The 25,968-nt window shown below is 36.1% G+C and overlaps 1 protein-coding gene across 1 annotated transcript in view; it reads right to left on the bottom strand.

Annotated features, from left to right (window-relative positions):
- ABCA13 (ATP-binding cassette, sub-family A (ABC1), member 13) overlaps positions 1-25,968 on the bottom strand; it is a 184,527-nt gene that overhangs the window by 76,960 nt on the left and 81,599 nt on the right. Inside the window, 5 exon segments of the mRNA XM_040696008.1 lie at positions 15,350-15,440; positions 21,281-21,511; positions 21,927-22,084; positions 22,879-23,075; positions 24,973-25,191. Of these exon segments, the coding sequence (XP_040551942.1) occupies positions 15,350-15,440; positions 21,281-21,511; positions 21,927-22,084; positions 22,879-23,075; positions 24,973-25,191 (896 nt within the window).

The following is a 25,968-nucleotide window of genomic DNA, read 5'->3' as shown; positions in this document are numbered from 1 at the left end:
AATAGGAAGAGAAACTGTCGTTCTAAATAATAACAGTGGTTCATTTGGTCCAGTATTCTGACACTTTTTCAATATTTCCGAAGCTGGCCAGCCAAGATGTATCACAAGAAGATGCTAATAAATCATTATATTAAAAGTATTTATTTGCCTCAGGCATTTTTTTAAAAAACTTTTTAAAATTATTGACTTTTCTAAGAAAGCCCATATTCATTATATAAATCTCTCCAGGATGTGTCAAATCATCTTATATTTCAAAATATTCTTTCTGACCTTGAAGTCTTTCATGCCATTATGTTTTATGTAAAAAAAAAAAAATACACAAAACAACAACAAAAATCACTACCTTGTTTATATGTTTTGAATTTATTTTGTTTGATGGTGCTGGATACAATCTTAGATCTTTTTTACAGGAGATGGATTACAGGAGCTCCCAATCTATCTTCTTCATACACAATCTCAAACTCTCGGTCTTCTCTTATAAAAATCTTCATAGCCCTAATCACCTTCACCATTTGCCTCAAATCTACTTATATTACTACCGTATCAGTCTTGAGACATATTGTGTTCAGTACTGCTGTCTATCAGGCGTGAAAGTACAACTGATTTATATAACAGCATTATGCATTCATGTACTGATCTCTTTGTGTTCTCCATGCATCATGCCAATTTGTCTGACTGCAGACATACTGTGAAAAATACCCTGTATTGGTCTTTCCGTAATTGACTCAAAAATCTTTTAAGATTCCTAAGGTATTAAATCACTCAGAACAAGAAAAACTCAGAGTATTTATGTGTACACTTAATATTTAATCCTTCATACCGATTAATCACATTTTAATTTACTTTTATCTTAGCCAGAGCCTACAAAATTAATGTTTGCTTCATAAAACTTGTAGTGCACTACCTACATTTGGTATGTATGTCAGGAAACATAAATGAAGCATATAGTTCATGGGAACATACTTTCTGATTACCATTAGTAATACAATCCAGAATATTAGACAAAGACTAGTTGATGTCAGTTATAGTGTCAATTTTTGTGCAAAAAGTTTATGGAAATATTGTTTGTTCCATCTCATCAGCCACTCTCAGCCAAGAGCTGCGGTGGAGTTTCAGAGCCAGAACTGTTGGAGCAGCGGAGTGGTGTGAGATATTGTGAAGAATTCTGGGAAACCTCAGGGCTGAGAATTCAATTTTTTTTCTATGATTCTATGTTAATTTAGAACACAGAATTAGAAGTTTGACCCAGCTACTAGAAGCCATCTTGCTTGACTTACGATTGCTGTTATATACAATAAGCAAATGATGTTTACAATTAAGCTGTACTTCCCAATCCACACATTCTTTTGTGTTTTGGAAAAGGTTTTTTTTATGCTTTACAGTTCACATAGTTAATACAGCAGAAACAGAATATCACTCCAAAAAGTTGAAAACAAAAATTTTGAAAACTCATCTATCTGCGTATAGAAGCTCATTATTAAAAGTGACATATTTTAAAGTCAGAACTCTGTTGTCTGACACTACACATCTTTGCTGAGAATCTCCATAGCTCAAATCTCCCAAGTCCATTTCCTCAAGTCACAAAGTTAACTGATGAGAGGATTTTGTCTCTTTATCTAAGACATTAAAACTCAAGATGCCTCATTTAATGTGTCAGCATTGTACAGAGCACAGAGAGGATAGTGTGAAGTACAAAACTGATTTCTACTGGAAAACCAAGAAAGAACCAACATAAGCAGAAAAACTTACTGAATACTCCTACCCTACACACACACACAGAAAAAAAAAAATCAAACTTACAACCCCTAAACCACAGAAAAACACAAACTTCAGACTTTTAAATTAACCCCTGAAGTCTTTGCATTCCACAGAGGAATGGACATGAACAAAAGCTCATTTACAAGCAAGAAGCTTAGGAAAGAAATAGGGCAAACTTCTTTCAAACTACTTAACCTTCTACTTAGAAGACAAGAATACTAAAGTCAGGCCTACCCACAGCAGTCTGTAATAGAATGGAGAACTGGTTTGTCCCCATTATAAAATTATACACAATTATATATCTCTAAGAGGCAGAAGTACTTGAGGAGATGCGTCTGTGGTTTCACCCAATGGACAGCTAAACGCTGCAATGGTTCTCTCACTCCCTGTCCTCAAAGGAAGAGGGTGGAGAGAAAATACGCCTCTTTCCTACTCTCAGCCTACTGGTTTTGAGGCGTTTGAGGACTGGAGAGGGTCTTGAAGCTATGCCAGCACTGCTCAGCAAAACAATGGTGTGATATCAACACCCTTCTAGGTACATGTACAGAGCACTGTATGGACTGCTGTGAGTCAAGTTCACTCCATCCCAGCCAGACTGAGTACAACTACCTAAAAGGGAAGATATAGTTATGTAAAGTGTTTTTGTGAAAAATTAAAAGTTTTAAACAAGCAGGAGTTAGAGTACTATAAGCCTAAGCTCTGTTTCATCAATAAAACTTTTTTTTTTTTTCCTGTTTCTTGCTGAATTTTTTAATGAATCAGAGATAGAGATGCAGCCAAGCAACAGCATTTGACCCTGGACATCACTACATGTATCTAGGATTTTCAATCATGTTTGTTGCAAATAGAAAGCATACTGGACAGATTCATGAAAGACACACAATTAAACAGCAATGGAAAATACATTACTAATATCCACTAGAGACAAGGAAAGTAGCATGACAGAGCAGGCTTCATCCCCATCTTTCTCATTCTTTTATTTCAGTTTTCCAGAAAGCACTATGTCATAATCTGAAAAAAATATATGGTACAATACAATACATATCAAATTGTTAACAAATAAATTAGCTGGATTCTTTGTTTTGTTGGGAGAGGAAGAACAGTTAAAATAAGCAATTTTCTTATAGCATTTTCAATTGAAATGGGACTGAAACAAATGGTTTAAGCACCAATCTAAAATACTCAACTCCTCTTAGTAACAGATGCACTAATGTCCTGCCTTCCACAAGATAGCTTTGGGACAGTTAACTAGCAAACTGAAAAACAATTAAAGTCAGGACTGTTTTTTGATACAAACTGAATAATCAGTATATTGTTTCTCAGCATCTCCTTAAATTGATAAATTGTAAGGGCTGGCATGGGCTAAAAGGCAAAATTATGAAAACATACTTTTAATGCTACAGACCTATCTGCAGCATATGAGTACCCTAAAAAGATTTCACACCTACTACACCTCTTCAACATTTTACAGATTACTAAACAAACTGTGAGCAAAGTCCATCTGAATCCATCTCCTTCTCTAGCAGTCCAGCATCAACATGAGTCCATTTCAGTTTACATTTATTCTCCTCTACCAAATAATATGCTGTGTAGTTACTAAACAACCATGAGCAAGAAAAACTGATAGAAACCAAAACAGGTAGTGTTACACAGTTGGGAAATCTACTCCATCTTTAGACTCAAGGGATTCAGAGCATGTAACAGCTGAAGTTCCCAACTTAACCATTGAAATAGGACAAACGCAAGATTAGGAAAGAATAGAAGGCATGCTGATGCAAGAAAATGATTTGCAAAAGAAAGAAGCAGTGACAAACTGAATGAAATCAACAGAAGGATTTTAGAAGCTGCACACCTTTGCTATTCTAACATAAAAGATGAGGAAATTTTATAATGGCTTCTTGCAAAGATCTACAAAATAATCAGAAAGGGAGATAAGAATCCAACTAAAGATGCATACTTATTCTTTCCAGGCATGCTATACCATCATCTACATCCCAAACATCATCCTCTAATTTTAGCTTGTTTATCAAGAACTTGTGTTTTTTCAAACTCAGAATCTACTACTGCTTGTATTATACATAGCTGAGCATCATCAAACGTAAGCTAAATATTTCTTAGCAACTTTACAAAATGGCTACTAACTAAAAATTAAATCCAGTTTTCCCTTTATATCTCTGAAATTCGTGACTATTTTTAGTACATGCTGTACTTCTATCATATGAAGCATTAAATTAGGTATCTGTACTGCCCAAGCAACATACAAAGAAACTAAGTCACCTCTTAAACTCACATATAAGGAACACTAAAATATACTTAGTATTTTCTGATGGTCTTCACTTTCTGTTTAATCTAAGAAGACCCAGTCTAACTGTTGTGGTTCAGCCTGGTTTGGCCTTGTTCTGTGACAAAGGACGAAGGGATCCATGCTCCCACATCCCAGGAAAAGGGGAAGGAGGAAGGGAAAAAAATAGGAAGATGGGCCTAGACATGAAAGAACAGCAGCAATGAGCTTACAGAAAGAACTAATTTACTAAATATGATAGCCGAATGAGAGATAATACAATATAATTGGAAGTGAAGCTAATAAATCAATTAAAATGAGAGAGAGAGTGTCTGAAACCAAATGCTTTACTCTAATGCTGTAGATGAGACAGCCAGAGAGCACACAGAATAAAGGAGGCAAAAAAGAAAGTCTCATGACTCCCAGTCAGTTTTATCTTTTCCCCTGAACGGAAACGGAAATTGAATAATTAAGTCTTCTGGGAGCTGTAGTTCATTCTTCTCTTCTGAGACCAGGTAACCGGAACTAACAACAATCCACAGAACTGCAGCATTAACTCTTTAACTCACAGTACACTACGTGATTTTATGATGTGAAATACCAATCACAAAAAATCATAAAACCATGATACTCACACCACTGCAGAAATCCTTTAAGTTTTCTCATAACTCTTAACAAAATAAAAGACAAATCTCAAAAAGTATAAATGGCACGTCATACAAGGATAAATATGGGGAAGCAAAAGAGTCCAACTGACAGTCAGACAGTAAGTATGGTACATAAATCAGTGAACTGAGTCCTTTGATTTTGATTTATGCACCTGGTTTACACTTGCCTTCCCAAACCTATACGTTTGCTTTATCTATTCACTGTATACAGCCTTAAAAGTAGACTGCAAGCTGTCAAAGGTGGTGAGAATTTGCTTTTTTCTTATTATTAGTCCATAACATGTCTGGGACAACAGAAATTGACTTCACATTGAGTTTCCAAGGTACCACAATTACAGCCATCATAACAGCTAAGGGAAAAAAAAAACAACACCCTAGCTGCTGCTGATGTCAAAACACCATTTGCTTGTTTTACTAGTAGCAGAATGAATAAGCATGTACCCATAAAAGAAACTCATCTGAGTATATATGCATTTTGGAATGTAATAGCGAGTGGTAAAAGCACCTCCTCTGTTTATTAAAGAACTATCATAGGTATAAACTAAGGGGATTAGATTTCAAATACAACATAGTTGATTTTCCTCTGTTTACCAGTGAGAACAATGACTGCTGCCTGAGTATAATAAGAAACAATAATAAGAAATAAGAAACAGTGGTGCTCCTTTACCATCCATTACCCTGCACATCCCAATGAGAATCAAAAGGGGTTTCTTGCATTGAAAACCAAGTATGATCGGCTGTCTAAACTAGCCTGGTCTTGAAGGAGAAGGGCCTATTGCTGAATACACTGTTTCCATCATTCACTATCTTTGTCTTCATTTCTCTCTCTTCTGTACACTTTAGTTCAGATTGTTTGCCTAAATCATACTGAAGAATAAGTTGGAATAAAGCACAAGTATCTTCAAGTCTTCTGTGGTGAACTGCATTATTGCCAGAAAACATTCAACATGAAAGAGCATATTCTTTGGAAACAAAAGATGGATGAAAAACTCAGCCAGATGGATATAATCGTATCATGCCCTGAAAAGGAAAAATCCCTGTTATTGGGGTAGCCCTAATTCTCCAATTCCAAATTTCTGTATGATTAACTTGCAACAAGTATGCTAATTTCAATTTCTAGGAGATAATTTTCCAAATAGATATTTGGTTTTATTGTACTACTATCTTTCCTGCAGTGATGCACCTGCAATGAATTGCCATGTGGAGAAGGGAATGAGAGAAAAAAGGGAGAGATTAAAAACAGGCACAGGAAAGTGGTTACAAAACAGGAGCCTATTTGCAATTCCTTAATTCACCGTCTATGTTCTTTACAAGTAAAAAAGCAGTGAAATACAGCCTGTCAGAATTGTCCAGAAGAGACTCCAACTGACCTGATACAAAGCATGTTTGGCAGAAAGAAAGAATACAGGCAGACATTCACCATATAGAACATTTGTGCTAGAAGATACTCTTATTACAATAAGCAGTACACCATTTGAGATCATTTCCTCATACTTTTAGAAGAGTAAATCAATACTTTAGCTATTAGAATCTGACAAACACATCTACTCTAAGGTTACAAAATTTCAAGATTGATTCAAATCTAGCTAGTAGAGCTATAGTCCACAGTACTTCTGTGTTTGGTGAAGAACTGGCGAAAGAGCATAGAAGAAACACAAGCTGAGCGCTCTCTCTACCACAACATAAAAGCTTAAATGCAAGATTTAAAAGCACTCCGAAACAAGCCTCCTCGAATTGCTCAGAGAAAACTTTGACAACAAATGGAGCAATAATTAAGAACAATTAAGAATATTTTTAGATGCTGTCTTTACTGGAATTGCTCTAATAACAATAAAATCATGTTAGAATTTCTGCAGGAAAACAATTCAAAACTGAAAGATGACTGAGTTTTACAAGAAGCATGTTTTATTGAGACCTACAGTTACAGGAAACAATTGAAAAATCTATCTGATGTACTTCCTCACTACTTCCTCAAGCATTCTGTTATCTTATAAATAGTGGTACTAAACTGCTATGAAGATCTTGATTAACAGAACTGAATGTTCCATTTTGTTCCTAATGCCTCTAATGAATACAGTAATCTATACAAACTGCAAAACAGAGACATACAGAACAAGATGAAAATTACCACCTATACAGAACTCCAACATAGGGTCTATATGTCATAAAATTGCACATATATTTCAGATGAGGAATTGACTGGCAGCAGTGTAATAAACAAATCTTACCAAGTTGTCACTTTGTGACCTATATAAAGTTACTGCCTGAACAGTTAACAAAAAGAAATGCATCTGTAAGTGCTGGTTGCTTGGTATGCTGCCTTTCAGATTGAATCTGCTCTGCATGTTTTCCTTGTAGCTCCTAAACCAAATTTTTGTTGGCTTTAAGCAATAAAAATCTTGTCCTCCTGCAGAATGTTACTACCATCTAGAGAACAGATATGTGATTACTAGTAATATCCTGACCTGAAAATGAGAAGCAAGCAGTTACTCCTGTAGTTCTAGTGGTTAAAGTGTGAAACAGAAGTCAGTGTAAAGAAATTCAGATAATACCTCAGCTCAAAACTTTATCATAACCTCAGAAATATAAAGACAGTAATTTTCCCAACAATAAATATACAAGCAAAATAAACAAAGTCAATCCAGTGATCCTGTCATTAAATCCTAAGTGCTAAACAGAGGTGCTAAAATGCCTTAGGAAAACTGATATTATAAAAACAATAAAGGAAGGATAAAACTTACCTTCCCCTATCTTATTTTCACTTTCTACACCCTGACTTGATTAAGTGCATCACAACCGTAGCATTGCTGTTTTTGATTTATCTACACAAATATTGACTGCATCTACTGAGTGATATTTAAGACACTTATACAGAAAAAATATGCAACAAAAAATATCCTTATGTTCCTAAACACGACAGTATGAGTCTTCTTCCAAAAACTTCTATGTGCCAACATGCAAATTTAAGTTGAGAAGGTATTCTCAATATATTTGAACATTCATATTATTTTCAACTGTAGAAGAAAAACACAGAAGTTCAGAAGAAAACACAAAAGTTCAAAAAAAAAAACTCACTTCTTTAAGTGTGAAACCATTTCTCCATTGTCTATCACAACAGACTGCTAAAGAGTCTGTCCCCTTCTTTCTTACAGCCCCCCTTTTGATACTGAAGGGTCGCTATCAGGGAATCTAGCAGCCTTCTCTTCTCCAAACTGAACAGCCCAACTCTCTCAGCCAGTCCTCATAAGAGAGGTTTTCCATCCCTTGGATTATTTTTGTGGCCCTCTTCTGGATGCGCTCCAACAGCTCTGTGTCTCTCCTGTACTGAGGAGACTCCATGTTTGGATGCAGTATTCCAGGTGAGGCCTCACCAGCACAGAGCAGAGGGGCAGGATCACCTCCCTTGCCCTGCTGGCCACACTTCTTTTTATGCAGTCCAGGATATGGTTGGCTTTCTGGGTTGCTAGGGCACATTGCTGGCTCATGTCCAGCTTGCCATCCCTTCAAGTCTTCATCTCTATTAATTTATACTTCCAGCACTTCCATGTCAGACACTTCAAATCATTTGGATAAAAACTTACCCTATTTCACTTTTCTTCCCCTTCAGGGGTTAACCTGAATCATTTTGCCTAAATTAGCATGAATTACCAATAACTCCTCTTATGCTTTCACAAACTTCTGCTGTATGTTCCCTCATCAATCTTCTCTTTAGAGAGGATAGAATCCGCATTTGTGAAGGATCTAACTCTTGACAGAGAGGTCCAGAGGAGTTTACATAAAATATCTATTTAAGGAACTCATATTCTGGTTACATTGTGCAATCCCTAAGAGAACAGGGCTCCAGTCCTGTGTCTACAGCGATTCACTCTCACTATCTGAGTGCTGCCTCACCCTCACAATCACTTTTAAGAAAATAAATTATTCTTACAATTAGAATAAGAGATATGCCCAACATGCCTTTGACAGTAGATACTGATATCACCACTTCTTAAATACACAAAATATTAAGACCACCACTTGTCCCAAACCTGATCCTACAAAATAGACTTTTTCCCCAGCATCCATTCAGACCTGATTAAATGCATTTAGTGACTTACATCAGCCAGTCCTCCTTGAAATAGAAAATTAATTTACAAAGTCTTTGTATTCATAACAATAAGCAAACCTCACACACAGGCTGGCAGAAAAATGTCATGTGCTTGTTTCCCCTCAGAAAGGTGTTTCATATTTAGTTAATAAATTAAATCACGCTGTATATTCTTGTGCTTGATAATTTACATGATGAGTGAACACAGAGCTTTTCATTCTGTTGTTTCATAATGTTCATATAAGTAACTGTAAAATATTTACCAAAGAGCCTCCTTGATTTACAGACATCATCCTATTTCACAGTACGTTAAGCTTTATTACAACATTTCTTCCTCTTCACTGTATTTTCATTCCCCTTATTAAAGAAGGCTAAACTTGGAATATGGAACAACTATTTCTTTAAACTATCCATTTAATACAGTTGTGGCCGAACCATAAGAGTCTGAATCCTATCCACGCTACTGGATATTTAGCAAGTGCAATTCAAGGGACCATACTGAATTTTTAACATTAAAAAGGGGGGCATAAAATATAGTAAGAATCAAGAAGAAGTTCGGAGATTAGGATGCCTTCAGAACAACACAAGCCCTTTATTAAAAATGAATCCACTGCTGAGACAAGCCATTAAGAATAAATGTTTACTGACATTATATCTGAGACTTCAATTCTCTGAGTCAAAATTTCCTCCAACACAAAGATCCCATATAATGAAGGAGAGAAACGACCAGTTTATCTTGAACATTAAAAACACTATATTTGTAAAACTCATACTACTGAGCAAGAGAAAGACCATGAACCAAAAAGGATTTCACTATTTTAGCTAGGAAGTAAATATTGCTATAGGTGTGCCCATATTAGTGTTACATCAGGCAATCCATCACCTTGCTGTTCTAACTTGCCACTGAATAAAGATTTTTGGAGATGTTACAAATGTGAAAAAAAAATGAGACACCACTAAAAAACACAAAGTCATTCACAAAAGCAGTAATTGAATACAGGAATCCTGTCTGCTAGGATCTCATCTAACATCCTAGAAAGATTTCTACTAGTCTATTTATTAATTTGTTAATTAATAAAGGATTACTTAGGAATTACTATGATATGAAATGGAAGACAAGCAGTCCTGCAGAGTGCAGAACAAGCCTCCTGAACATTCCATTAAAAGAGAGAATTTTAAAAATACTGTGAAAGTTCATAAAGGCTAGCAATACCTTTTCCCTGTCTGCAGCTGTTGTAATAGCCTCAGCAATATATAGGAACAGAAAGAAAACAACAGGAAATTCTTGAATATGAGGCAAAGTTTCAGAGGTAGAGGTCATATTATATATATGTATAGGTTGTTCCAAAAGTATTGCCTCCCAATTATTTCTAGGGAAACTACAACAGATACAAAAGCACAATAATTCAGAGCAAATTCTCAGCTACAAAACACTATTTTTCAACAGTCACCACCATTAACTATGTATTTTCACCACTAATGAACAAGAGCCAGCATGCCACTCATAAAAATCTGTATGGCCATCCGGAACACAGCTTGCTGTTCACATCACTGTCACCGCAGCTGAAGAGCACCACCCACCACCTCACTGTGCTTCCGTCCTATTTTTTGTCTCCATAAACATTCAGCAAGTGTCAGTCCATTTTTTCCACATGGAGGAATCCAATGACACACCTTTGCTCCATCTACACTTACATGTCAGATGCCATTCTCTCAGACTGTCCCTTTGCTGCCACCTGTCACACAGCAACAAAATGTAATAGAATATCGGCAGGAGGGTTCAATCTCTACTGCCATACCACCAATACCTTCTTCTGGTGTATATATACACACACAATTGAGAGGGAGGGAGGGAGAGAAGAGAAAAGAGGGAGAAAAGGAAGCACTAGCAAATCTGAGGGAAAAAAAACAGAGTCTAAAGAAACATGTTGTCAATGAGATATCAAAATGCTAATAAGTAAGATAAAAGCTTGGCTTGATTGCTTGGATGAAGTGCTAAGACAGTAATATCAATTAACTCTGGCTAAACAAAGCATTTTTAGTACATCCACAACTATCTGAATCTTTTGTCCTTCAGCTCCAAGAAGTACCTAAAGCATAGTAGATGAGCTACGAGATAGGATGAGATACGTAGAAATTCAACATGCAGTCATCACCATCACATTAACACACCTATCAGTTCCTGTCACCCACAAAAAATGTCTCTCTAGATGACCGTGCTTCCTCTAAATATAATAGAAAAGGCAGTATCTCTTCCATCATAAGGTGGGATGAGATACTTTTCTTCATTATTTTCAATTAGTTAGAAATGAAAAATAGTCAGTAAATTTCAAACCACAACCTCACATCTTGATCTAAATGTATATATGTATGACATTTCTTCAAACATACCTCTCAGTCTAAGTGTTTTACATTTTAGGAACCAGTGGAAATACTAAATTACACAGTGAAGGAAAGCAGCTACTGCTAACTCACAAAGGGTACCCTTCTATGGAAATATCTCAATTCCATCAACAGAATATATTCATGAGCAAATAATGATTTCCAAAACAGAAATTTCAGATGGGATTATCATTTTCTCAGCTGCTTTCATCCACGCAGAAAACTGCAATTGTATATTTTAATTGAGAACCCCTTTTGGCAGGCAGTTTATTACTTTTATCTCTAGGGATGTAAGAAGAAAAAGGCCTCTGTGAGCAAGGCAGGCAGGGTTCATTTCTTCTATTTAACAGCAATAGAGACAAATATGGGAATGGAAGGAAAATGGAAAATAGGAAGCATATCAACTTCTTGGCATTGTGAGAATTCCTCTCTATACTAAAAAAGAGTGCCACCCTTCCTATTTGCTAATAGCCATTTAATGAACAAACCTTTCTAACAGAAAGCTCAAGATCTTTGAAAAAGACCAGGTATCAGCCACAAGGAAAGCAACCGAGAGGGAATATTTTGGGATGACAGAAGTAGCAGATGAAGAATGAAACACATGTGAAGTAAGTATAAAATCCTAACCATTTATTTTCAGAAGGATAAAAGGAGCTACATTTATGCCCTTACTGAGAAAGCAAAAATGCATATTACCTTTAAACAAGTTAGATGATCTGACCTGTGAAATCAGAAATCTTTTCATGACTACTAATATTCTATGCTTCGGACACTCTTGAAAGTGTGACATAAAGAGAAAAGAAGCAAGACTCAGGGTTGAGAAATAAGAAGGCAAAGAACTGAAAGAGGAGAAATTTTCAACATATGCCAGAATCACAGTATTTCCTCTAAGAAAATAGTTAAAACAATAATAAACAATCGGAAGGCAATCAATGTACCTATTACTTCTAGATGAGTTGTTTTGGCACTTCTTAGTTTCTAGTGCTGAATTTGTAGTAAAGTATTATTTATACTGTTAATTTACCAGAAGACTGAAATGTATGCTTCAGGTTTAAACAACTAGTAAAACTAGCTATCCATCAACTTGCTTCCATTCCAGCACTTTCAGTGGCGAACTTAGCCAAGCAGTATAAAGATGAATAAGCTTTAAAAGCACTTCTGTTTTGTCACAGTCAGTCTCTATGATGTTTTGTGACAATGAATTTCCATTGTTATGTATCACTGTGTGTAAAAAATTATCATTTTATTTATTTTGAATTTCCAGTAGTTTACTTTCATTTAAACTCTGATTTTAGAGTATAGTTCCAACTGTGTTTTACTTTTTGAAGACTTTTGTACCAAAGTTGGTATCTGCCAAACTTGTCTAAGACATAAAATCCAACAAGATTAATTAATTCATTTGGTACTTCAGCAAGATATCTGAATATCTAAACATTCCATTATTAGTCCTTTAACAGTTTAGTGAATCTATTCCATAGCCTACTTTCTACTTATGCATATGCTTAGAAAAATTTGCTATTTATTCATGGTTAGGTATGGACTAGCTATGGACCCCGTGGACTCTCAGCTCTGCTAATTGTATTTGAACACATACTGCCTGCTGTAGTTCATGGTAAGCTTTACTGAACTCCCAAAAGTTGTCTTCTCCATTTCTCAAGGATATTTGGCTCCAATCATTCAGTCATTGCAAACTCACTCTATCCTTCTTTTTTTCCACAGCTATGAAACGGTAATCAATGTACATATTACATATAAGTTAATGGACTTCTAGTTCCCTGTAGTATTTCCATTTAGAGAGAGTCAAATAATTCCGAGTTTATTTGGCATAAGAGGAGAGGTGGGGTTGACTCTGGCCAGCAGCTAAGCACCACACAGCTGCTCGCTCACTCTCTCCCATAACCCCATAGCATCAAGGGGAGAAAAAAGAGAGCCAAAGCAGGAAAACTCATGTTTCAGTAAAAAGATATCTTGATAAGTGAACGGAGGAGGAAGAAAATAATATATATATTTAAAAATAATAATAATAAAAAAAACATGATGGAAATACAATCACGAAGTACCTCCAACGTGTAGACCAATGTAGAGCCAGTCTCCAAGCAATGACTAGCTCCATCCCAAAAAATCTCCTCTCAGTTTTTATTGTTGAGGTTGACATGTATTGACAATATATAGTGTGAAAAAGTGACTGTAAAGAGTAGGATAACCCTCTCATCCAGATAGTGTCCCCGTCTAGCTTCTTGTATATCCCTCAGCCTACATGCAGTACACAGAGGGCCTGAGTGCAAAAAAGAGAAAGCCTTGGCACAGGAATCACTGTTCATCAACAGTTAAAACACTGGTGTGTCATCAGCACTGTTTTAGTCACAGATTAAAAACACAGCACCCTACCAGCTGTCAGATGTAGCATAGTAAATCACTGTAAAACAAGAACAGAAAGTATCAAAGCTCTAGCTTCCTGTTTTACCAAGCAGATGTTTCTTGCCTCTTCTTGACATTGTCATCAGCCAAAGTCATGAACTAGTTTCATTCATTTTCTCTACTTATTTAAGATGGGATGTGCACACAGCCCCAATACAACTTTTCTGGGAGATAAAAGATAATGTTTTGGTTTCTACACAAACCTGAGCCCTCAAGGCCTCAGTACTACCAAAGGATACCCAACACTCCTGTCTTATACTTTGTAAATGGAGCTCTCTAATGTAAATTCTTTCATAAATCAAATAGCAGCATCTTGTGATCTTCCCAATAACTAAGCTGTTTGCTGTACGGGCTTTTGAAAATTCATTTAACTACTTTGACAAAAGAAAGTTTGACTGCCTTTGAATTTGCTTTCAAAATTATACAGGTCATGCTACTGCCCACAGAGTATTCTGGTTAACTTTGACAATGATGGATACCTTCATGACCATTTCTCAGATCCCTTATGCCTACATTTCACAACTCTCTTTAATGATAAATGACAGTCATCTGCATTGAATGACAATTTTCTAGCAATCTCATCCCTAAAGAAATGGCATTATTATCAGTTTCTTACTATAATTTATCAGACTGAAAAACATAGGGCCCCCGATTACTAGATTCTTTATCAATGTGACAAATGCTAAACAGTTTTTTTGAAATGTGGATTGTAAAAGATATCAAGTTCTTCAGTACAGTATACTGTGTTTTCATTAGTTTAGGAATGGTAAAATCTTATTCTTAATGAAAACGCAATGTGGAGAAGACAGACTGTTTTGATTTGAAACAGGTTTGAATATCCTAGCTGAGCCTTGAATAAATGTACAACTGATTGTTATTTTCTTTAAAAAGAGGTACTGAAAACTATCTTTTAAACAGGATTAAAATTATTGTTTCCATTACTGGAATAATGAAAGTCCACATTCACAGACCAGGAGCTGCCGTGCCCGTGTTCTACAAAAACAGAAGTAAAGTATTGCAGACAGAATAAAGTGTTGTACTCATAGCCCAAGAATTCTGTAATTTAGACATAAATCTTCAAATAGAAACAAACGTGATAGTTATATAGACAAGACTACCAGGAACAATGAGAAAATACTGGTCAGCTTAGTGGGCAAGCAACATTAGCAATCTTGACTTCTAACAAGAGTTTTTAAGGAGAACGAGCTTCCTAAGACTTTCACAAATGTCAATAAGGAGCTCTTCCTGTGCTTGCAGGCAGGCAAGTAAAAAATGCGACAGTTTCTTTGAAAGCAAATAAGCAAGGGAACCTGAAACAACATGTCAAAGGAGAGGAAAAGCACCTTCTAATGCAGGAGGAAATAAATTTTATTATTATTATTTAAATGTAGGTGGAAATGAGTATACCTTTCTAATATATCCCACACGATATATCCACTGTGTATCTCAGAAATATTTATCCATCATGAGTTAAAGGGGGTAATTAGTTGTCAGGTAGTGGTAGCAAGAAGTATGTGAACACTGATACAGTAAGAGAAAGCGTGTGCATGTGAACATATTTTAGAAGGATGGGAAGAAAAATGATATTGAGGTGAATCATAATAGGTGTATGAAAACCTACTACCAGATTGTTATAGACAGTGTTCTCCATTTCCTTACGCATCCCTGAACTCTAGAAGATTTGTGCATGCTATCTTTGGATTTGTGATATTTATGAATCTATCTGCATTAGAAAGTATCTAATTTTCTACTTACAGGCTGATTCAGCATCTTTTGCATTGTTCAGATGTGCTTCTTGTGGAACAAATGGCATCTTCTCCGAGTCCTGCAGTAGCTTCAGAAATACCTTTAAGAGAGTAGAAAAAATAATTTAGATTCAATTTTCTATAGATAATTTGTTTTTAAACTGTATGTAGCTTTCCACTGTCAGGCAATAGTAGGGGCTGCAGTGGCCACTCTGCTGGAGTATGACTATAAAATTATTCAAACTCTCCGGAAGAGGTATCCCTGAGAATAAGGGGCAAGAAATAGATTCCAATATATTCCATCTATTAAAAGTGTTGTTGTCCTACTCACCATCTATCTGAGAGGAGTTTTCAACAGACTGGCTATGCTTGTTTGACATTCTATGCTCCCTAAGCTGTGGCATGTGTAGGAACTCACTCACTTTAGTTTTTATCAATGGTATATGGGTAGCTTCAAGTCTTTTCTGATACTCAAGCAGGAAATTTATGGACACAACTGGATCTGCTACCAGAGTTCTAGTTGTACCATTGCCATTCTCACTCAGCTACTGATAAAGGTTCTTTGACACTGAATATGAAAAAGGAGATTAATTTTAATCAATTTTAATGTATGCTTTGTAGCAAAACAACTAACATGCATACTCCAGATTGGAAGATGATGCTCATCTGTTGATCTAATAAAGATCCTGTTATCTAAAAAACACTGTGTGAAACATTAAAATTATTTTATTTTAATAAACATAGCAATCTAAAAATCTTCACTGGACTAAAATAATAAGGGTTCAATCTTCTTAAGTGGGGAAATACATACACATCATAAAGAAGCTAATGATAATATTAAAAGAAACAGATTTCGCCAATTTTACAATGAGATCTATTAACTAGTAAATACACTTTGCTACATTTGCGTTACACTCCAATTGAGCTTGATTCTGTTTCATAGTTCAATACACGTAAAGTCCTTTGAATTTTATAGAGATGCATTTCATTTCTCAGTTTCTCAGCCCTGATGAAGCCTAGAGCAGGTTTCATAGTGACTTAGTTATTAATACTCAGCCCACTTCTTCTAAACTCAAATGAAAAATAAAATTAAAAATGTCTTAATCTGAACTGCAATTTAAACAGCAACCTGGGAAATTCAGATAAAATAAATAAATAACAGAAAATACAGCTACTGTTAGCATCTCTAATTGAACAGCAAAATAACAACCAAGATTTACTTTCTCTTTATGAAAGCCTTCTCTTCTCTGTTTGAGTTGAACTGCAAGATACCAATTATACTACACTAAAACTTTCCAAAATCATTAAGAAACTGTTTACTTCTTTCTGCAGAAGAACTCAATACCAGCTATAACAAAAAAATAAAAAAAACCAACCCACAAACAATTTGAAGCATTTTATTGTTGTGGAAATATATCTTGATTTGCTGAGCCCTGACTGCTATATAAACTAAATTTTGCTTACTCAATATAATTGCCATTTAATTGTCATTATTGATTGCATTTGTTACCTGTCAAGTTTCAGGGAACGCTTCTGGCTATTAGTAATTGCAGGGATAGAAAAAAATACCTCCTGACATTGCTCTGTTAGACCCTGGAGGGAGATCCTGACTGCCCAAAGCCACGTTCTAATTTGCTGCTTTGGGCTTGCTTGCAGGCAGCTCATCTGCACACCAAATCCGTCAAGCAAACCAAAGCAAACTTTACAGGCTAAAACCACAATGAACGGCTGCCCTCTGGCTAGGACAATAAATAATCAACAGGTTGTCACTTGCATATACTCAGTTCAGCATCAAAATTTCTGCTGGTGTTAAAGAAGAAAAAGCTTGTCTGTAATCACACATCACTTAAAGAGAAGATTTTACCATACAGTCAAAAAAGAACATTTTGCTAATACATATGCTATCCTATGATATTTTAGCAATATTTTTTTGCTCTCTTATTCTACAAATCCTGAGTGTATCTTAGCTATTTTTGAGTGGGAAAATGTTAACTGCTGTTTGCAGTTTATTTACAAAAAACACTTGCAAAAAGAGTAGTCAAATTTGTAAAGGTAAAAGGAAAAGTAATACAGAAGACAGAAGAAAGTCCCTGGAAAAAAAGTAAAAAGCACATGAGATTAAGATCACATGGAAGTTGCATTTAACATCTTCCCAATACTCTATGCAGACTCCTATGAACACATCTTCGAGCAGAGAACAATACTTCATACACATTGTTCTATACTAGAGCCACCACAGGTAACACTCAAATACCCAAATCTGAAAATTTCCTTAAAATATATTCATTTTTCACGTGAGGAATGATTACATTTTGTAAAATTCTGCTTATCTGCATTTTGTTCAGTGCCTGAGCAGTACCAACAGTATCCAGTATCCCTTGGAAGTTTCTAATCTACAGTTGTAATCCATACTAACCTTAAATAGATTCCCTACATAGAAGCCAATTTTCCTTTTGCTGTGTTTTCAATTCACGTTATATTCATATTTTCTTCCAGGCAGCTCATGATTAATATAGCCTTCTGGAGCTACTATGTTTCCCTAACTGGAATGATGCAGAAGCAGTCCTACAGACATTCACTATGGATGAACATTAACCTGAGTCAATGGCTGGCCACTGATCCCAGCCATTTGCCAAACAGGAGCACTCCTGATTGTGAAACTTACATACACAGAGGAAGACAGATATTTGACAGCTCAGAGCAACAGAAAGCCTGTGCTTTCCAGGAAAGGGTTTAAAATAAGAGGGGAGTAGCATGGCTCACTTCCAGCACTTGGCTCTGAGGATTGGCTGCATGCCTGACTGTAGGACCATCTCTGCTATTCCTGGGGATAGGGATATGCTGGCTGTTCAGGAAGATAGCACTAGTGGCAAGTAGCAGCTACCAGACAGGCAGCTTCTTTCAAACCACCAGGTTGTGAGCAGGTGTAGAAGATGTGTTGCCCTCTAGGAAAAAGATCTGAACAGGTGGCAATACCACAGTGAAATAGATTAATGTAACTGTGCTCTCATTAGATGTTAGCAAACACTAAACAGAACTCAATCCCATTAGAGGCTATATACTGTTTCAAGGCCAAAATAGGTCAAGGCCTTTCTTGGGAAAGTTTGGGGGCAAATTGATTATTTTCAATGAACTGAATTTAAAGAAATTCCAATAACAGATATTTTGATTCATCTTATTTTGCAAAGTTTCAGTGGTTTAGTACTCTCCTCAGTGCTAAGCAAGAAAGGAATTAGTTCTGAAAACTCAGAATTGCTGGCAAGTTAAACATCACCCTCCAGAGAGCATTTGGCGTATACATAGTTCAACCACCCTTCTGTCCTCCTCTTTTCTCTCCTATCTTTGGATTATAAACATTATGAAGTACACAAAAACAGAGTTGGAAAAGATTTTAAATAAAAAATGAAGCAAATATAATATTAGTGAGATTTGAATGTGTCAGGAACTTATTTTGTTAGAACTTCAAAATTCTTTTGAAGAATGAATGCCAAACAGGTTTCCCTTGAAGTCTAAGATTTTAGCAAAGGAAGTATCCCTCACATTAAAAAAGAATAATGGTGAGTGAATGAGAGAACGAAAACAAAGGATAAAATAAAGATTGTAACACATTTGTTCCTTTAAAGTCAGAGTACTTTGTTTTCAGATTGAATTGTTTGAATAGACTAAATAGCACTATTATGTGCTATCCATTTAGTTGCCAATGCAAAGAGGCTTTTGATAAGAAAATGGAATATGGAGGTTGTAACAACTAATGATGAGATACGGAGATGGCAGAAATCATCCTAAATTAATGCATTAAGTCTTCAAGCTGAAGAATGATACATCAATATCAAATACCATCTTTAAAGCTTTTTATTTTAACCTTCCCTGCGGAAAACAAGCAAAAGCAAGCTCACAACTGAATAGCAGATGAAGCACAACTAAAGAAGTCTCCAGTTCTTCCAGTGACTACTTCACATTTACTTTACAAATTCTGCAAAGTCCTAAGGTGTCCCATAGGGATGTTAAAAAAAAAGTTTGTTAATATACACATTGCCTTAAAATTTATAAATGCTGGCAGTAAACACTATTCTTACTTACAGCATATTAATCATCCCATATAATTTGAAAGCAAATTACAGGGCTTTCCAATAGTTTTTGACTTGCCTCATAGAATTATATAGAGAAGGGACAGACTTCACTTTATAAACCTGTACTGTATTTCTTTTTTTCCTCTCTTCCATAGCCACAGCAAATTCTTGCCACATTAGCTAACCTACTGTGTTCATATGTGAGAGAGTCATCAAGGAGGCTCTTTTTTTCTCTTTATAAACAACCCAGTTGTATAGATCTTCACTTCAAAATAAGCCATACACGTGCTGTCATAGTATTCTCTGAACTGCAGTTTAAAACCAGAATGTTTACACTTATAAAGCATGCTAATAAGTCTGTAGTATATGAACACAGTCCTAAAGACATATCCCAATGGATCACTTCAGGGTACAGCAGCTCCACTTGGTGGTGAATCTGTTCAATTAATTTCTTGAACAACTGACATTTGAGGTTTTACTTACATTAATAAGGTTTTCTTTATTTTTCCCCACAGATTATGTATGAGCAGTGATTCTAAACTACTAATGTTGAACTCAGAACTGTTGACACTTTCAAACATCTCACCTCACTAATTCCCATATGAATATCACACACAGTAAAAATATAACGCATAATTAGCATCTGACAGGCCTTCAGAAGTCTTATTTTCATAAAATTGGAAAAAGTTTTTTATCTGGGAGACTTTGTGTACTAGCTGACCACAACACTACATAACATCTCAAACATTTCCATGAAACAGAGGGAGATGAGGCATTTCTATACAGAACTTATTGCTGTATATTAAGATATAACACTTTATATTCATCTGTATTTCATATATTGTTATTGGAGTGGGGTTTTTAATTAACATATCTTTCAATTTTCTGTTAGAAATACTGTCCAACATTGTCTGTCTTTAACATTATAGGTAGTCATAGGAGAAATGAGTTTCACAAAGTGATGCTGAGTGAATTGCACCATCAAATAAAAATAGTGTAGTCTTTGTATCATAAAATACTGACATTAGTCTCCTATCATCACTTGAAGTAGAAAAAAGGTGTTATTTTCAAAATGATCTATAATCTTGATGTTTAAAAGTTATAGTCCAGGTGAAAACAATCCAAGGAACATAACTTCTCACTGGTATGACTAGTTACACAGCTAAATTCCGAAGTGATGAAGTAGCAATACAGAGTCCCCTTCTCTGCTCTTGAGTGTGTGCATATGTGTATGTATATATATATATATATGTATATATATATTATGTATATACAAATGTGTATATACATAAGTGTTCCTCTCTCTCTCTCTCTCTCTCTCTCTCTCTCTCTCCCTCTCTCCCTCTCCCTCTCCCCCCTCCCCGGTACATGCACAGTATTCCTTAGATATTCACAGGACAGTTATGCAAAGTCCTAAGATTTAGATCTTTGTAATTCAAAAAGTATTTTCTGTAAAGTATTTTTTTCCTCTCCCCTGAGCTATCTGAACCAAACCTTCAACGTTACAAGTTCAAAGTTCATTCAGATGCTAGACAACAATACTAGGTTTGATCAAGTCAGACACAAATTTTCCTTTGTTAAATGCAGAAAAATCTTTTCATGCGTTACACAGTTCTTTGGGATTCACATCAGCTTCTTGGCAAAAGTCATTGTAGTGGAGTGGCCTTTTATTTTAATAGTAACAGCAAAAATACAAAGTATAGATTTTGTCTTTTTCTTTTTGTCTTTTTTTTTTTTGTCTTTTTTTTTTTTCTTAGACAAGCTTCTCACAAGAAACTGTTGTGAAATAGGACAGATACAGTCAAGGACAAATAGAAGCAAATACAAGATTCTCTAAAAAGAAAGTGCCATGACAAAAAAACTAGAAATACCTCTTCCAAGGTGGTGTCAGAAATGCCATAGCCAGTCACATGTAAACGATGAAGGTTTTGATCTAAAGCCTGGAAAAGACCTTTAAAAGAGGTCTTATCTGCCCTTTCTGGAATCACATAGGTTATTTCAGTCCCACTGTTCTCTTTCAAGAAAGCTTCTGGGATGTGAGTCTGTACCAATGATGTGACCCGAACAACATGCTTAGGATCCTGGATTTCAAACACAGAGGGCTATACGAAAAACAATCACACAGACAATAAATTAATAAATAAATAAAATAAAAAATTTAAGAGTTAGCAGAAAGTTAGCAGAAGCAAAGAACTTGCTGGTAGAATTCATATAAGAAAATCTACACTGATGAAACTGCATCATCTAACCTGGGACACAAAGGCTACCTCACAGGAATAAAGAACACTGAAATTTCAGTTAAATCTTTAAATTCATCATTTTCAGAGATGTCCCTGTATTCTTCTAAGTAAAATAATAATAATAAATAAGAAGAAAAATGATTAAAAGTTGTTTTGCTGTCTCTCTATCACATATTACTTTCTGTTGGGGAAGAATATGCCTAGAATATCCTTGGAATATAACCAACTATTACTTGGCAGGCACTGTTAAGTTTTGCACAATACATTTTTGGTATACCTTTTTTATGAGCGTTAGACTGTGCCCCTGGCCATATGTTTCCCTCAGATAAGAAGGAGAACCGTAGCACCTCAATTGGCCCTGTTGCAGAATGGCAATGTGATCGCTGAGCACCTCTGCCTCATCAAGATGGTGAGTAGTAAAGATCAGCGTGCAACCTGCATCAGAAAGATTAGTACATCTACAAATCCTTGCTCCCACAGAAATAAATCTGCCTTTCGGGAAGATACTTTAACCTCGAGAGAACGTGTTTCAGGTCCCTTCGAAACATAACCCAAGACAAAAACAAAACCTCTATTCAAGATTTACACTCAGTAGATACTCTAGACTCTGGTCTAAACACTCTTTGCCTTTTATTATATGCAGTGGCTTGATACTGCCTACTATAAGTTCAAGCTACTCTACAAGAGCTTAAAGGATTCCTTAAAACCGCATAACAGCAGTGTCTGTTTCAATGGATTATTCACTGTGGTTTATTACAGCTAATTGAGTGTTCACTTGTTGAAAAGTTTGACTTCCCACAGTCCATTTTTCACCTCAAGGCACTTAAAAAATTAACATTACAGACTGACTGATGAGTCTGTCATCATTAGAAAAACATATGCACCCACATACAGATATGTACAAAATGGGAAATAAAAGCCAGGAAAAAGAAAACTTTGAGAAGCAAGCAAAACAAACAAACAAAAAAAAGACAATAGAAATGGTAGAAAAGGTCTAGAAACTAAAATGAGCCTATTAGATTAGGCATCTTTCTGTAAGATAGGAGATAATTCTTGTTGTCTCACTTGGCTGCTTTAAAGTTTCCTGAATTGATTAAATGTTAGTTCTGAAATGAATGTATTTAGTTACCAAATAGCAATACTAATATTCAAACTTTCCAGTTTAAATCTGTTGAAACAGAATTGCAGGATGGAAAATAAGGAACAAATCATGCGTCTAAACTTTATACCTGCTTTGTACTTCAGTAGAATGTCCCAAATGCTACGGCGGGAACATGGATCTACTCCACTGGTAGGCTCATCTAGAACAACAGTCTTTGAGTTTCCAATAAAGGAAATGGCAATTGACAGTCTCCTTTTCATTCCCCCAGAAAGGGCCCCAACAGGTTTGTACTGGTGTTGGGATAAATCCACATCTTCCAGAGCTCTGAAAAACGAATATAGACGCTTGACTAAGTTTGGAAAAGCTTTCAGGTCATCTCATGTCCACTCACTGCAGAATGATCAAAAAGACTGTAGAGGAAAGATAACAAAACACTACCTCTGACTGATTTTAGAGTTTGGTGACAAAAAATAATAGAAAACAGCTTTATTTTCTACCTACAAACAATAATAGCTCTCACCACTGAACTATTCTGTAACAGTACTGGGCAGGATAAGAATAATTTTGAAATTAAATTCAACAGAATAAATACTAGTTTGTTCATTGATTTAAGCAAACTCTAGATTGTAGGCTCTTAAACCACATAAAGATTGTTAGTTTCACAACTCAAACAGTGCTTCAGTTTTTGCAACTATGTAATCAACTTTAAAAATGCCTCTAGTTATTTGGTTTAAAGTAAATGATAGGGTAACACTACTTCTTGTAACACTGCCTTATTATTATTATTATTAAGACATGTTCCTGTGAAGTAAACAGATTAACAGTATCCAGGTAGAAGATCACTACTTTGTGTAACCTACTTCAAGCTGCTTAGAGGTTCCTGTATGAAGGACTGGGGAGTGCCTTACACACACACACACACACACACACACAGACCCTTCTCAGCCCTGGCCCTTCAACTGTCACGCAGTTGAGTAGAATGTGGGCATGTGTCTAATAAGGACAGCACTGAAAGACCACTAACTTACTTTTCATCACACTGAATATCTCGTCATTGACCAAAAAGCTTTCAGTTACTTTCAGCCTGGCTAACAAGATATAAAAGGCTTAATGGTCCTAAAGTAATCTCATAAATCATATGAGTGAATATGCAGATTAATATTTTTTTTAATAGTTGCTTTCCAGATATATATCCAGGAAACTGATGATTGTTAATCTCTTTAAAAGCTGCTTTCTTCTTATTTATTTAATGAAAAGCTTCCCCCCCACTCCCCCCCCTTTTTTTCCTATTTTAATATGAGACATTTTACCGTATTTATTGTCTTAATATTTTTTTTCTTAGTGGCAAGGCCTGCAGAGCCTTGAGCATGCTTATGTGCCATTACTATGACAGACTGCTGCTGAAGTTACAGATCAGCAGATTAAGTACAATAAAATAAAGAATATTAATTTGTATAAATTTTAACTAAGCTCTATGTTTGGTTCTCCCATGTGTTTTGGAGAGCCATTTCTTTTGTTTCAGGAGAGATTGCAGCATCTCATGCCAAAGGATTTTCAGATCAGAATTTTAAAGCAACAGGATTTTATAATAGCTATTAAAAAGGAAAGCCACCTTGCCTCAAATCAATCTACGTATGCCTAATTGTAAAGAAAAATCCCATCAGCTTGGCATTTCCATTGACATGCTGAAATGCCCAGCACTCCCCACAAGCTAGTATGCATAAAAAGGTAAGCAATATTTGCACTGGCACACTACTAGAAAAGCATACATTTGATTCCTAAATTTCAGAGAAATGTGAGAAAAATAAAAAATAATAAAATCATTGTTTACTTAACTGAAATCTCAGGGTGAAAACATATTAGTTTAGCTTCCATCTGCCTATCCAATAACAGCAAGAAGGTGAGGCAGGAACTGCTACAGCTGCTACCAGGCTATCTATCTCCACTCAAATCAAAACATGATTGTTTGATAGTTCAGTGTACCAGATTTTTAAACATTGACACAGTTTCACTACAGATATATGCAAGTAAAGGCTAGAAACTAGGAAGTCAATTTTCAAGGAACAATTTCAGAATGCAAATTGTGATAAAAACTCATGGAAATCAACTTGCAGTTTCCAGTTGCTTCTTTTTCCAGTTTTGCTTTAGAACTTTTGTTTAAGTGGTTTGCCATAGATGACTGATTTACTTGGCAGATTTCAACAAAGGAAAGAACTCTTACCCACTGACTTGCTGATTCAACTGTTCATTTGTCCAGCCAGGTGCCTTCACTGATCCATAAAGGAGCAGATGTTCTCGTACTGTTAGTATGTTGAACAGAACATCATACTGTGGGCAAACACCCAGCTCTGTCCTGATGGCAGCCAGATCAGTTCGTATGTCCTTTCCATTGATAAGAATGGTACCAGAGCTAGGTGGGTACAGACCAGTCAACAGTGATCTGATGCAAGAAAATGAAAGAAAATCAGCATATAAGCATATCTCACACTTGGATACAAGTCCATGGGACTCAATGAGATCCATCCATGGATCATGGAGCAGATCCTCCTGAAGGCCCTACTAAGGCACATGGAAAATAAAGATGAGGTGACTGGTGGTAACCAACATGGTTTCACCAAGGTTAAGTCATGCCTGACAAACTTGGTGGCCTTTTATGATGGAGTTACAAGAGCAGTGGATAAAAGAAGAGAAACTGATGTAATCTACCTGGACTTGTGCAAAGCATTTGACACTGCCCTACATGACATCCTGGTCACCAAATTGGTGAAAAATGGATTTGATGGATGGACCACTCGCCAGATAAGGAACTGGCTGGATGACCGCACTCAGAGTTGTGGTCAGTGGCTCAGTGTCCAAGTGAAGACCAGTCACAAGTGGCATTCCTCGGGGATTGGTGCTGGGACCAGTGTTATTAAACATTTCTGTAGGCAACATGGACAGTGGAATTGAGTACACCCTCAGCAAGTTTGCAGATGACACCAAGCTGACTGGTGCAGTTGACATTCTTAAGGGAAGGGATGCCATCCCAGAGGGACCTGGACAGGCTTGAGAGGTGGGCTCATGCCAACCTCATGAAGTTCAACAAGGCTAAGTACAAGGTCCTGCATGTGGGTCAGGGCAATCACAAGAACAGATACAGGTTGGGTGGAGAACAGCTTGAGAGCAGCCCTGAGCAAAAGAACTGGCGAGTGTTGACTGATGAGAAATTCAACATGAA

This window comes from Gallus gallus, chromosome 2 (assembly GCF_016699485.2).
Source record: "Gallus gallus isolate bGalGal1 chromosome 2, bGalGal1.mat.broiler.GRCg7b, whole genome shotgun sequence".
In the NCBI taxonomy this organism is placed as follows: Eukaryota; Metazoa; Chordata; class Aves; order Galliformes; family Phasianidae; genus Gallus; species Gallus gallus.
Note: the sequence above shows the minus strand (reverse complement) of the source record. Positions and strands in the feature narration are given on the sequence as shown.